Consider the following 13,638-nt stretch of genomic DNA (forward strand, 5'->3'; position numbering starts at 1 on the left):
AGGATGCCCTGAGTTGAAGGAGTCTAAGCCTTTCATTGGAGTAGGTTTCTGATAAGAGGAAATGAAAGAGGAACTGTGACAGAGAAACAATTTTGGTCTGAGATGAGCTTGATTGATTTAAGCCTCCTGGCTTCATCTGTAAAAATGGACCTTAATATTAAACTGTAGGCTCCTCAAGGCCAGCAGCCTTGTCATTTGCCTCTCCATAGGTGATAAAGATCTAACATCATAACTTGTGACACCATGGATGAACCTACAGGATAGTATGTAAAATGAAATGCAGTTATAAAACTACTGCATGATCTTTCTCTCATTTATGGAACCTAAAAAGTAAGTCAACATAGAAAAAAAGGAGTAGAATGAATAGTGGTTACCAGAGGCTGCAGAACAGCAGCAAAAGCACTATAGTTAATAATATTGTATCATATATTTTGTTTTAAAAAATAAATTTCATGACAGGTATTCCTGTTATGAAAAAGGGTTGACTATACAAGATGAGAAATATATTAATTGGCTTGATTATAGTAATCATTTTGCAATGTATATGTGTATTAAAACATCAAGCCGTACACCTTAACTATATACAATACAAATTTTAAATAAAAAATTTAATGACAACTGACAAAAAATCAAAAAACAATTGATTATATATTTATTGGCCTACTACATGCTATGCACATGCTAGCTGGTAGGGACTCTAGGTGTGGACATAGTCTTATCCTCATAGGATTAAAAGTAATTGCATAAATCTCTAATTTCTGTGCTGAAAAGGAACAGCATTTGGTGCTCTGAGAGATGGAGCACCTTGTGCAGGGGCACAAGGTTGTCTTGGGGTCAGAGAAGTCTTCTGCATATAAGTGACATTTAGATAGTTTGCTAAGGGAACAGGAAGAAAAAAACCTAATGAAATGAAAGTCAGAAGAAAGGAGAAAGTGCATTTTCCACAAAATGAATATTACGTGTGAATTTCCTGAGAGAGGAAGGAGGCTGACATGTTTGAAGATCTAAAAGTCAGAAAGAGAGTGAGAGAAAGAACAATGAAGTTGAAGCTTGAGCATGGAAGAGGCCCAGATCTTCTAGGGCCTTGTGGGACATAGGATATTTCCCAGACTCAGTAAGAAACAATAGTTGAAGTGAGTTCAAGCAGACCTGACTTCAAATCTCAGTTGTACCACTGTTGCTACATAGGTAGAATTACTGAATGAATGACTTAGCCCATCTTGCAGGAATTATAAGACAATAAATGATGAAAAAATTAATTGTGAGAAATAAATGATGAAATTATCTATAAAAGATACAGGTAGATTTTCATGAAACTTTATGGTACATGGTAAATGCTGGGGGTAGTGTGAAATATGGGTCAGAAATGCCCAGCAAAGTGTCTTTTTTGTAGCTCACAGGGGACAAAATGGAACTAGAAACTTGTCCCCATCTAGCAATGTCCTCACATAAGTCAAACCCACTCCATCTGAGTCCATATTCCATACTTCTATTAGAGGGAGTGAACTGGATGTCCAAAAGATCAATATGGCATGGATCCTGTCCCCAGTGAGTTTAATTATCTTCTTAAAATTATAAATAAGATCTTTTAAGTGGATGCAATTGGGGAATGAAAGAAAATCCAAATAGAGTGCTTCTCTCTAAAGACTCACCATCTGACAGGAGAATTAGAGTTTTAGCTTTGGCTCCTGTGGCTTGGTTATTTAATTCTATGAGTGCTCTATGGGATTGAGAAAGCTGTAAATTAACCTCATATCTTGGACCTTGTGTGTATAAATCAGGTAGCCTATCCTTACTCTTCTTGCTCCCTATCCCTTAGAAATGTAAAATAGATTGCCAGAGTACTCTCCCTTCAGGCAACAAGGGCTTCACTCTACTAAAGGCAACAATACAAAAATCTTCAACCTCCAGGAATCTGCTCCAGGAGAAGATTCTAGCTGCAAAAACAGGTGCCCTCATCACCTCTTCTCTGGGGAGGAGGGAGGGGGTAACAGCCTAGCCTGCAGCTCTCTAATGGCCTCATGGATTTGAGTCCCTGCTATTCAGTTACATCTATTACAGTCCTTAAAACAGCTTATACTTCTTTAATGAACAAAAATTATCCCAATAGTTTCTCATTTAAAAAGAAAACTTAAGTGACAAGCTAGCTGGACATCTTATAACTCAAGGATATGTCAGTGTTCCAAGGAAAAAGAAAAGGTGGAGGAGTTTGTCTGGATTAGTGAACTATGTGCCTATTTTCAGTCCAGAATGTCCTAAAACTGCCTATTCATAAAACACAGATAATCATGAAATAGAACAATGTCTAATCATAAAATATTACTATAAATAATAACAAAATGTAACAATAATAATGGAACCCAGATAGTTTTCTTAGACACAGAGCTCTTTCATGCTGTTAGGAGTACTGGACTGGTATGTCCTGCCATGCATATAATCAACATTTAGGTTTGTTTGTCAGCCCCTACCTCTGCCATCCTGGTCGCTAAGTTAAGCTCCCAGGTACCTATTGTAAAGTCCTTATAACTTATTGACTCTCCCAAAGTGTTCTTATTTTTATTGAACATCTGAATCTCTAGTCAACTTACAGTCATAACTAATGAACAAGTGAACAAATACAATTTCCATGTAAGTGTTGGTTGATATTTTTGTTTATTTAAAGGTAATGAAGCAATTTAAAATGAAGTAACAAAGACCTAGATTGAAATTTCACTCATTCATCAATGATATAAGCATCTTTCTTAAATCAAATAATAGTCTCCAAATATTGGAAGAATATGTCAACATTTTGTGCAATTTACAGTGCAACCAAAAATTTTAACTTTAATCTGCACTATTAATATTTTCTTCACTACTTTCTTAAGTCTAAACCAGTGATCAGTAGAAAGTAAAGGGCCAGAGAGTAAATAAATTAGGCTTTTTTTTTTTTGTGAGCCACATATGGTGCTCACATATTCTTTATGTGTGGGTGTGTGTGCGCACGCACGTGTGTGTTGTTTTGCTTTTACAATCCTTTAAAAATGAAAAAAAAAAAAAAAACCAACTTAGCTTTCAAGCCATACAAAGCCAACCTTGAACCACATTTGGCTTATGGGTCAGTAGTTTGCTGATACTTAATCTAGATAGTTCAAGATATGATAAATCAAGCTGTGATTTCTATCATCCACCAAATGTCTATGGTGTAAATATTCCCACATGGCCAATTTCAAGATGTCAGTGTGAGGTCACCGACCAGACAAGGAAGACATGTGGTAGTACAGCATCACATACCATTTCCACCATAAAGTACAGTAGCGGTCAGTAACCTTAAGACACAAAAATCAGCAAGGTGCAGCAAAATAGGGAGTGGTGAGTTTTGAGTATTTACTGGTTTTGATATATTCATTTAACTTCTTATTTGTATAATTTAATTTTTAGCGATGGCTGTGTTGACAAAATTCCTGAAGTGTCAGCAATTCAGTGGGTTAACTCCAGCACCCCCCTTCATGTATCCTATCTAAGAGGGATGTGGGGCAAGCTTTACCTTCCTCTACCTCCCTGTCCGTTCTACCTCTAAAAGCCACACTGTCACACTACGTAGTCTTAGATGTGACATGAATGAGTGCCCTTTGTACTCTATACTTTGTGACCAATCTGAGACCTTCACAACTCTGGGGTCAACACTTTAGGAAAACCAGAAGTAAACCTACTAAGGAAAGATTTTTATTGTAAGTGTCTTCCTAAGGTAAAGAAAAAAAAAAAAAACGACTTCTGTTTGATCTGAAGTTGGAGGATTATTTATGTTTCTAGTACCTCCACTGGTATAGATTATTCAGACATTCTCATCCCCAAATTGCAGAAATTGTGTTTAAAGATACATCCATTTAAGTGTCCAAAGAAGTACATGAGAAGTGAAGCTCCATGAATTTCATCACAGTAAAGCTGGCAGCATCTGAAAGATTGGTATGCATTCAACAAATGTTTCATGCTAGGCATGGAAAGAGAGTTATCAGAGGTAGTAAGAACAATAAAAATAATATTTTTCAAGGGTTCCAAAAAAGATTAAATTTAGGTAAGAGCTATAAGATAACTTTTAGGAAGAAAATTAAGAAGCAAATGGTTGAAACTGAGGAATAGACCTTTTTGTAGCTGCTTACAGTGATCACATACCTTTCAAAACTTGACCATTTAGACTTCTCTGCTCCCAGACTGTATCTGTGTGTAGCTCTAAACACGGGACAACTGAAACTAAAACAGTGCCTAATATATGCAGATAGATTACTATTTTTGTAGAAATTAAAATCTGACAATAAATAAATATAGTCTTCTAATACTGACTTTGCTTTTAAACTTTTAGAAGTAGTTGATGCAAAAAAGACTTTCCTAGTGTCAAAAAAAAGAAGCCTTTGCCCTTAATTTAAATCATTGTTTTTCTAGGGAAATTTAATTTGGGAAAATGTTTTTCTAATTAACTGGCTGACTGTGTGCTATGCAAACAATAAAGATTCTTGTTTGAAAGTAATGCATGCCCCTGCTCCTAGGACTACCAAGGGAATTTAAAATTAAAAAAATGCAAGCAACTCCAACCTTGTATTTTGCCAAAGCTAAAGAGAATTCTCAGCCCTAGAGCTTTCATGTCAGTTCGCAATTGGCATGAAAGCCACCGTGTTGCGTGGGTTCGTGCTGCAGCAAGACAACACTTCTCCTCACTGGAAATGATTGTGTCTCTCTGTCTGGGTCTCTCCACACTTCCTTCCCTCCCTCTCTGTTCCTCTTGTGCTATGGTTGGCCTGAAAGGTTAGAACCTGCACATTTAGATGGCTCCGAGGAAGATTTCGTAATGCTCTGGTGCTGGGCTAGGTAGTCTAGTCAAACTCCATTCGTTAGCTAAGGAGCCAGGGTGAGCATGACCAGTAAGAGCTGATAGGAAATCAGAAATGCATTCTTATTGTTTTGGTTTCTAAGACGCAGTATGGATGGGTGAGGAATCTAGGATGCTGGACTATGGAAGCCAGGAATTAATCCCAATCTCATTCCCTAATTGCGCAGCACAAGCAGCTTCCATTCTGTTCTTTACTTGTTTTCCTGTATTCTTAAGGTTTTTTAAATTCTCAGTGTGACACCATCAGATGTCTATCTACCTTCAACTTTAAGAATTCCAAAGTCAAGAATGACACATTCCATTCACCCAACTTTTATGGGACCACCTACACTGCACTTGGGGCTAGGATGGGTGCTTCAGAAAGTAGCATTAATCACACAGGGTCTCCACCCTCAAGGAGCTTATAAACTATAGAGGAGATAGATCCCTTAGAAATGAAACAACAAAGTAACGAATTAAGTGCAATGCAGGAGACATATAAAAACTGATACGAGAAAATTAGCAAGCATGCTGCCTTTGGAAGTGAAGAGAAGCTTCAAAAATCAGTAAGGAAGAAACTTTAAACTGGGCTCATTTGAAGGAAGGGGTAGGGGCTCTGGGGGAAGAGTAGGGCATGCTACAGAGAAAAACAGCATAAGCAATGGGTCTGAGGTCAAGGACTGCTGAGGCTAAGTGAAGGGTGTGAGTGAGACCTGAGCAAGAGAAAAGAATCTAACTTTTATAGTAGATCCTCACAAGGTGTGAGCAGGATAAAACAACTCTGGACTGGGAGATATTTGAGGTTTCAGGGAAAATCTGCAGAAATAGATTTTATGGAGTTTTTAATCAATTAAAATTTAATCAAAGAAAATAATTCAACATTGCTACAGTGTTTGTGTATGTGCGTGCATGTGCTATTACTTCTACATAGTGTTCATTCCTCAAAAAGCAGGCCAGGGCTGAATATTACCAGCTAAGCAGGTGTGTGTGTGAATCACATAGTCCACACCATTAGGCTTGAAATTCTCCTGAGCTTTAGGCTAGATTTTCTGCTTGTGCACCCAAACACTTTGAGTCACGAGTTTTCAGTGATTCTGTGACACTTTCCATTGCATTATAGGCTTCAGGTGATAGGGCCAGACCTTCAAAGACTCTTTTTCTTCCTAAGTTTCCAAACTCTGCTTTATATAGCTGTCATCGGGTATTGGTGGTGTGACGCTAGAATGATCCTGCCTGTCTCAGTTCATTTTCTGGAGCTGTAACAAAATATATGAGAATGAGTAATTTATAAATGAGAGGTTTGCTTAGACCCATGGTTCTGGAGGCTTGGAAGCCCAAGGGCATGACACCGCAAGACTCCATGCATCTTTAACCAGCAGAAAACAGAAGTGCAAGCAGGAACGTACAGAAGGGACAAAACAGGAGGGGCTACCTCACTGTGTAACAATACGCCCTTGTGGTAACTTATCCCGTCCCATGAGATTTAACCCACTCCAGTGAGAAAAGCATTAATCCCTCTTAACAACCTCATCACCTCTTAAAGGCCCCAACACCTCTCAACACTGTTATTTTGGGGGCCAAATTTCAACATGAGTTTCAGAGGGGACAAACCATAGTGCTGCTCAAATAACTTTATGCATTTGAACATTTGATAAAAATTAAATGTTTGCTAAAATAATACTTTCCACTTAAAATATTGTTATTTTTTATAAATATAGTGAATCAGATTGAGCCAGAGCCATATTTTAAGCAATACTAACACCTAGTTTATGTCTGTTAGCTTTCTTGTTAATTTTCAACTGCTGTGAGCTATTGCATGATTAAACCCTGCTTCCATTTCCCAAACCTATGTAGAAATGGTTTCTCTGATCTTTATCTTAATATTAGAAGTCTTATACAGCTTTAAAATACACATAGCTCCAGTCCTCCAAGGATTTAGAGCAGGTTTATACGTGATGTCTCAGTGTTTTACGGTGACGGCTTTAAACTGCCTACATACCACTTTCCAGAAACAGCATGCTAGGTTGCTGTACTAGAATCCCCAGGTGCTCTCAAAGAGACTCCTGCTCACTGTTTCCATTATTCCTTACATGACCAGAAGCACCTTTTAGCTCTATGCATCTTTGTGCCACAAGAAGTCCACCCAACAGAAGCACATGGGAGGAAAACAGTCTTGGTGGCCCAGACAGATTGGCCATTCCAACAGGAGAAAGTTTTTCCTCCAATGTGAGTCTTCTCTTTCTCTAACCCCTTCCCCTTTGAAACTCAGCTGTGCTGTAAGATCCAATTAGACTTAACTGTTCCACCCCCACTACCAACTCTCAAAGAAGAACCTTGTCTCCTTACAAACCAGCTTCTATTTTTGCTTTGTTATCCAAAAAGACAGACCCTCCTTTTTCCACCTGAAACATGCATGGTAAAACATATTTCAAAAGAACATGAACAGTTTTTATTAAAAAATGAATTGTGGTTTCTTCAGACATTTTAAATATTGTATCTTTGAGCAACTTCCCATTAATCACCTGTCAAATAATGCAGTATTATTCCACGGGTACCTTGCTCTACCTTTGGGAGGTCATCCTAAATTCTTAGACTGGAGTCATAAGCCCTTGATTGTAAACCTTCAGCTTGGGGGGTCTTCCACAGCAATCAGTCATGAATGTGTCAATGATATCCAAGGATATTTTTGGTTCTAGAGTGTTTCTGTATGCTTTGCTCTTTTCAGATGTCCTTGTACATTTGCTACTTATTTTTGTTTTGCATTATTTGTAATAACTCCCTTAATCATTCCTTTTTTCTTTAGCTAGAATCAAGTGCAACCTTATTCTCTGATTACAAACTCTCCCCAATTTGACTTTTATAGAAACTATTCTTCTTGAAGAGCTAGCAGCTTATAAGAATAAAACATTTTGAAAAATAAATACAATTTACCTAACATATTACAGACACATATGTTTTAGATATATGCTATAAGAATATATAGGCATGCCTTGAGAGTTAATATATAATCATAATCATTTGAGTCTAATTATATTTTATAACATGCCTGAGGGCTTCAAAGGCAAGAGACTAGAGAAGATTCACATGGAAGAAAAACATCACCACGTTGGAAAAAGTGCTGTAGTGTGTGTGTGTGTGTGTGTGTGTGTGTGTGTGTGTGTACATGTCAAAAACATATATAGTACTGGAGAGGAAAAAAATGAATGATACTTCTTCTATTCTTGAGCTTCTCACAATCTAGCAAAAGAAAAAGCTACATACCATAAAACATAATACAGTATAGTAAAACTTTTTATATGAGTAAATGACTTTGGGAGCACAAACCAGGTGTATTTAATTCATTATTTCTGAGAAATTTAGAAATGACTTTGCTATATCTTATAGGGTTATTGAAGTTTTGCCAGATGAAGGAAGGAAGATGAGAGAAAGACATAGAGGAAGAAAAGTACACAAAATAGTCAGGCAACAGGGTCTGACAAATGGCAAGAGATGAGGCTAATAATGTAGGCTTGGGACAAGAAAGTCCTTGAATTCCTTGTTGAGATCTCATTTTATTCTCAAATACACTGAAAATTATGAAGAGATTTTAAGAAGAGGAATGAAATAAATAGATATGCATTTTAAAACCATATATGCATGTTATAGTAAGAGGACACTAGGTAAGGATGAGAAGATAAGCAGAAAAAGCAATTAGGAAACCATTGTGAGTTGATGCTGTGATTATAAAAGCCTATTCTAGGGTTATTTCAATGGAAGAAAAATGAACTTAGAGGAGGCAGTTTAGAAGTAGGAACTACTGGGTTTGGTCAACACTGATTATATGAAACTGGGGGAAGAAGAGGCAAAGATGCTCTGAGATATTTGGTTGGATAGTTGGATATATAGAAGTGACCTTAACTAACACTGAGAAGACACTGTTTTGGGAAAAAGAAGTATTTAGGGAACATCCAAATGGAATGGGATGCACTCAAGTGGAAATTTACAGGAGGAAGTTAGAGCTCAAGAGAGAAGCTAGACCTAGAATCCCAGTTTTAAGATTCATTATTGAAGGCATGAAACATAAGGTCAACACCAGGGACAAGCACATGGAGTGAAAAAAAAAAAAAGAGCCAAAAGAAAAAAAAAAAAAAAAAACAAGGAACATCACATCAAAGGAAAGGAGAAGAGGAGGAATTGGGAAAAACCTAAAAAAGAGACAGCCAAAGGGGCAAGAGAAGCAGATGAGAAGGTACAACCAAGACAAAGGGGAAGGAAGGTTGAAGAAACCAGGGAGGCCAAAGGTGGTCTGATGTCCAAAAAAGGGGCTGTTACCAATTCTCAGAACACTAGGAATTTTATGAGAGCAATTTCAAGGGAGTAAGGAAACCAAGCTGGATTCCAGGGGCATGAGGAAGAGGGTACAGGGCAGTGGCTCCAACACAGAGGAATGGATGACTCAAAGAAGCAGCAAGAGTTGGAGATAGTTTGACTTGATTATGAAATATTAAATGTCATGGAGAATATACCTTAAATCTTAAGGTCTCTAGCTAGTCACAAGAGGTTTAGAAACACGGAGGCATGGTTTCCATGTGACTTCAGCTCTGCTTCACTGCAGCTTCCTTAAATGCCACCATGTGTAAATGGTTACTTATGATACTTATTTCCCAGATGCACAGTTTACTTTTCTACCCATGACTTTTTGAACCAACAGAAAATGTTGTAAAAGAACATGGTCTCACGGCAAAATAAGGTGTTCAAATTTGAATGATTTAACTCTGAATGAACAACCACCTTGAAGATGTCAGGGAAGAACAGCATTGAATAAGTCAGCCTCAAACCCCTGATCTTAGTGGTGAAGAGAAAAAGCTTGAAAGAAGTTATCAGGAAGGAGAAGCAGAGAAGGAGAAGAGAGTAGTATATGAGACACCAAAGGAAGAATGTTTTGAGAAGAAGGTGTCAAATAATGGGGAGGAGATAAAGGAGGCTTCTTTACTTGGAATCACAATGCCACTGGTACCTTGAAAGAGCATTTTCAGTAGAATAATGAAGCAGAAGCCAGACTTGGGAGGGAACACAAGGCAGTACCCTAATGTACTCTTCACTTTTCTACATACAATTAACTGTGTATATGATGTGCCTGAATGTGTATGCATACATATGCATGCACACACACACACAGTGTATGTGTTTTTATATAGCAATGATCTCCTGGGAAAAGCTATACAGTCATAAAAGCCATTTCAGTCAAGGACAGATCAACTACCTATCACCTAGTGATGGTGTAGCTGACTTAGTTTGTATAAGTATACTCTGTGATGTTTGTTCAAGAGCAAAATTGCCCTAATAATGCATTTCTTTGCATGACAGTATTTAATATATATTATAAAGAATACCACAAGACATACATATAACCTAATATCAAGGTTCAAAAACTCATAAGGTATATATATATATATATATATATATATATATATATATATATATATCAATGACTATTGAATTATTACTTTTTTGGCTCCTTTTTTTTAAAATAAGGATTATTAGATGTGCCATTATGAGGAAATGGAGGTAAGCACTGTTTTTTATAAGAATTATATGTTAGTGTTTTCTTATGGAGCTTCTTGACATATAACTGAATTGCATTGTCTCTCCCACCCCTGCCCCTCCAGTGGAGTGGAGTATGTCTAAAGACTTTTCCCCTTTGGCTGGAGAAATCATCATGGATAATCTGCAGACCTTAAGATGCACAATCACAGGACTTGCAATGGTAAATATCCTCCTGGTAGACTTGTCATTCCCTATCACTATGCTTGTGCTGGGTTGTTGGTAGCAAACGCCTACTCTGAAACTAACAGCCAACACCCAGTCTTCTGGCAACAACTGCCACTCATTAAGTGTGATATGTCTGGTATCTATAATGTGAATTTCACAAAGGAGTAAGCAGACAGCATGAACCACTTTGTAAACTGCCGTGTTCTAAAGAGATCAGAAAAAGACTGGCCTCATGCAAGCCCTGAAAGCTGCTGCTCTCTGGATCGCAGTCTAATCTGCAGGGGATCAAAGGCTCTGAGAGATCCAATTTTGACTCCCTGTCTGATGGTAAAAATAACAGCTTCATCTAGCCCTTACCGCTGCCCCCCCCCCAGCCTTGGTTGAGATCAGTCATCAATTGGAGTCACACTATTTCCCAAGAGAAATCCTTTTCCCTTGATTAAAAAAAAAAACTGTCTAAATATACTTCTACAAAAAAAAGAAAAAATATATATATATATAGTGGAGCTACATTTCTCGGTAACCTAAACCAATTTAAACTTTGAATGAAAAACTGGAACAAATCATGCTTATTTGTTTAACCAATCTAAACTCAAACACTATTTATGGGACTATGAGCCATATATGAATGTATGAAATGCAAAACATAAAAATACCTAGCAAATCAGTTCAAACTGAAACAAACCCTGTTTTCTTCAATTACAATACAAAAAATAAAATATCATTTTAGTCGAAATCTTTTCCTTGTAAATTTAACCTTTTTTCATATAACTCAAATAATTAATATCTTCAGACCTTCATGTGGAAGAGGTAGGCTAATTCTGCTGTTGTATTCTTAAAGGCTAAATCAATTTAAGTAGTTATCTATAATATATGTCTAAAACCCAGCATTAAAAAACTGCATCTTTTAGGTTGCATCTTTCAAGTTTGACCTGCTCTAATAGAATTCTTGGTGGTAGGGTCACCGCCAAGAATCCTGACTTTTAGTCCTAATCCCATGTCTACACCAGAGACCAAAACTGTGGATTACCAGAGCAAACAAACCCCTGAGTGGGTGGCCCCCAGAAATGCTATCATCAGAGGACCAGTTCCAACCTTCTGGCTCACATGGTGGAAGAAGGCCAGAAGGAACCCTAGGGAATTTCCACTGCTTAAAAGAAAAAGTGATACAGTGATAAAAATGGAAAACTCTCCACACAGGGCTTCTCTAATATTTGAGCTAATTTTTATAGGGGATTAAGTTTTTACACTTAGCCATCCAATGAGAATGTTGCAGACATTATCCTAATCATATAAAATCCTGGAAGTAGATTTACACTTCTACATAATCCCTATAACCTTGAGGTGCATAGAAACCTGCATTCAATGTGAGAAAAAAAAATTAACTTCGAATTATGGTGAGTCTGATATTACTAAACCCCTAGCAAAGGCTCTACAAAGATGTGCTATTTTTTTGAACTTCAAACATCACTTACAATTTTGCAAGCAATGTTTCATCAAATGCTGGCATCTCAAATGCCCCTTTGGTTTCATTAGAAAAAAAGAAAATAAACCCTCAAAGCAAAAAATAAAACCATACAAAACATTTTAAAGGATTATCAGTGAATGAAAGCAACTCCTTAATTCTTAATGCCATAAAAAGACATTAAAGAATATAAGCCATTGTTTTAATAATAGCTTTAACATTGAAGTCACATCAAAGAGTTAATTTTTAAAAATATTTGAACAGCTGAGTAAAGGATATTTATTGCAGGATTATTTATTGTGGCACAAAATGAAAGCAATCCAAATGTCCACCAATGGGGAATTGGTTAAATAAATGATGGCATTTGCTCACAGAGAAATACTATGCAGCCACTAAAAGAATGAGGCCAGTCTTTAATGCACTAATTTGAAAAGATACCTACTATACCTTGTTAATTTTCTAAAGTAAGTTGATCAGCTAAAGAAGGTGATGGTTGTTGCCTCTGGGGAGGGGAAAGAAGGAAAAAGAGGTGAGGGTGAGGGATTGCTATTTTTGGTAAACTTTGGAGAACTATGTGACTTTTAAAAATTGATATGTAACTTGGGGGGGTCAGGAAAAGTAAATATAATTTCCAATTCTTAAAACAAGAAAGTACATAGAAATGATTACTATAATGCATAAATATAATAAGAAAATACAGAAAACTAAAGTGGAGACAGTAGAGTTCCCAAGAGTGATCAAGCTAACCAAACACAAGTACTTGCCTCTCCAGTAAAAGTGATTAACTAAAATGCCTGATGCATTATTCTATTTCGATTCTTTGCAGGGCCAACAATATTTTGTCCAAGTCTCAGCTTATAACATGAAAGGATGGGGACCTGCTCAGACCACAACACCAGCATGTGCCTCTCCTTCTAGTAGGTGGTGGCTACACTCCAGCATGGCAGCAGGCTCCAACTCCAGCTCCATCCTCAGTTCCTTCTCAGGGCAGCAGCTGAGCCACAGAAGAATGACTCCTCTGCAGAAATGCTCATAGAAAGGCAGCTCAGTAGAGGGAAAGGAGAGGAAATTTGGAACCAGACAGATTGAGTTTGATCATCATTATACCTTTTATCAGTTGTATCCTTCAAAAGTAACCTAAGCTCTCAGTGTCTGGAATCAACATCTGTACACTTAGTTTCATCATCTCCTTTTCCAGGGCTTCAGTGGGGATGGAGAGGTGACACTGTGGGAGTAGCTGTGTGGGAGTATTTAGAGTCCACTTTACCTCTGATCTCCCCTTCTTTGCCTTAGGAGGACAGATCACATCAATTTCATAAGAGAATGAAATATAAAAGTTTTTACTTATCAGACCTTCTGCCAAAAGCTCTCTTACTAACAATCAACCTACAACAAATACAATCTATAACATTTGTAGTGGTGGCTGAGAAATCCAGCAAAGGCCTCTTCTAATTATTTGAAGATTAATAATTCATGCCTGGTATGTTTGGTAACTCTCTATTAACCAGAAAATTTAATTAACCAGAACAAATGTCTCCAGACAGACCATATAATAGATTTTTCTTTATAATGAAACCAATGC

The 13,638-nt window shown here is 37.2% G+C and overlaps 1 protein-coding gene across 1 annotated transcript in view; it reads left to right on the forward strand.

The window, feature by feature from the left end:
- The window catches only part of Ankfn1 (ankyrin repeat and fibronectin type III domain containing 1), a 418,857-nt gene that overhangs the window by 306,645 nt on the left and 98,574 nt on the right, over window positions 1–13,638 (forward strand). The window contains exons 8-9 of the mRNA XM_074046108.1: window positions 10,489–10,586; window positions 12,883–12,973. Of these exons, the coding sequence (XP_073902209.1) occupies window positions 10,489–10,586; window positions 12,883–12,973 (189 nt within the window). The remainder of the gene's footprint in view (window positions 1–10,488; window positions 10,587–12,882; window positions 12,974–13,638) is intronic.

Source organism: Castor canadensis, chromosome 11, assembly GCF_047511655.1.
Source record: "Castor canadensis chromosome 11, mCasCan1.hap1v2, whole genome shotgun sequence".
NCBI lineage: Eukaryota > Metazoa > Chordata > Mammalia > Rodentia > Castoridae > Castor > Castor canadensis.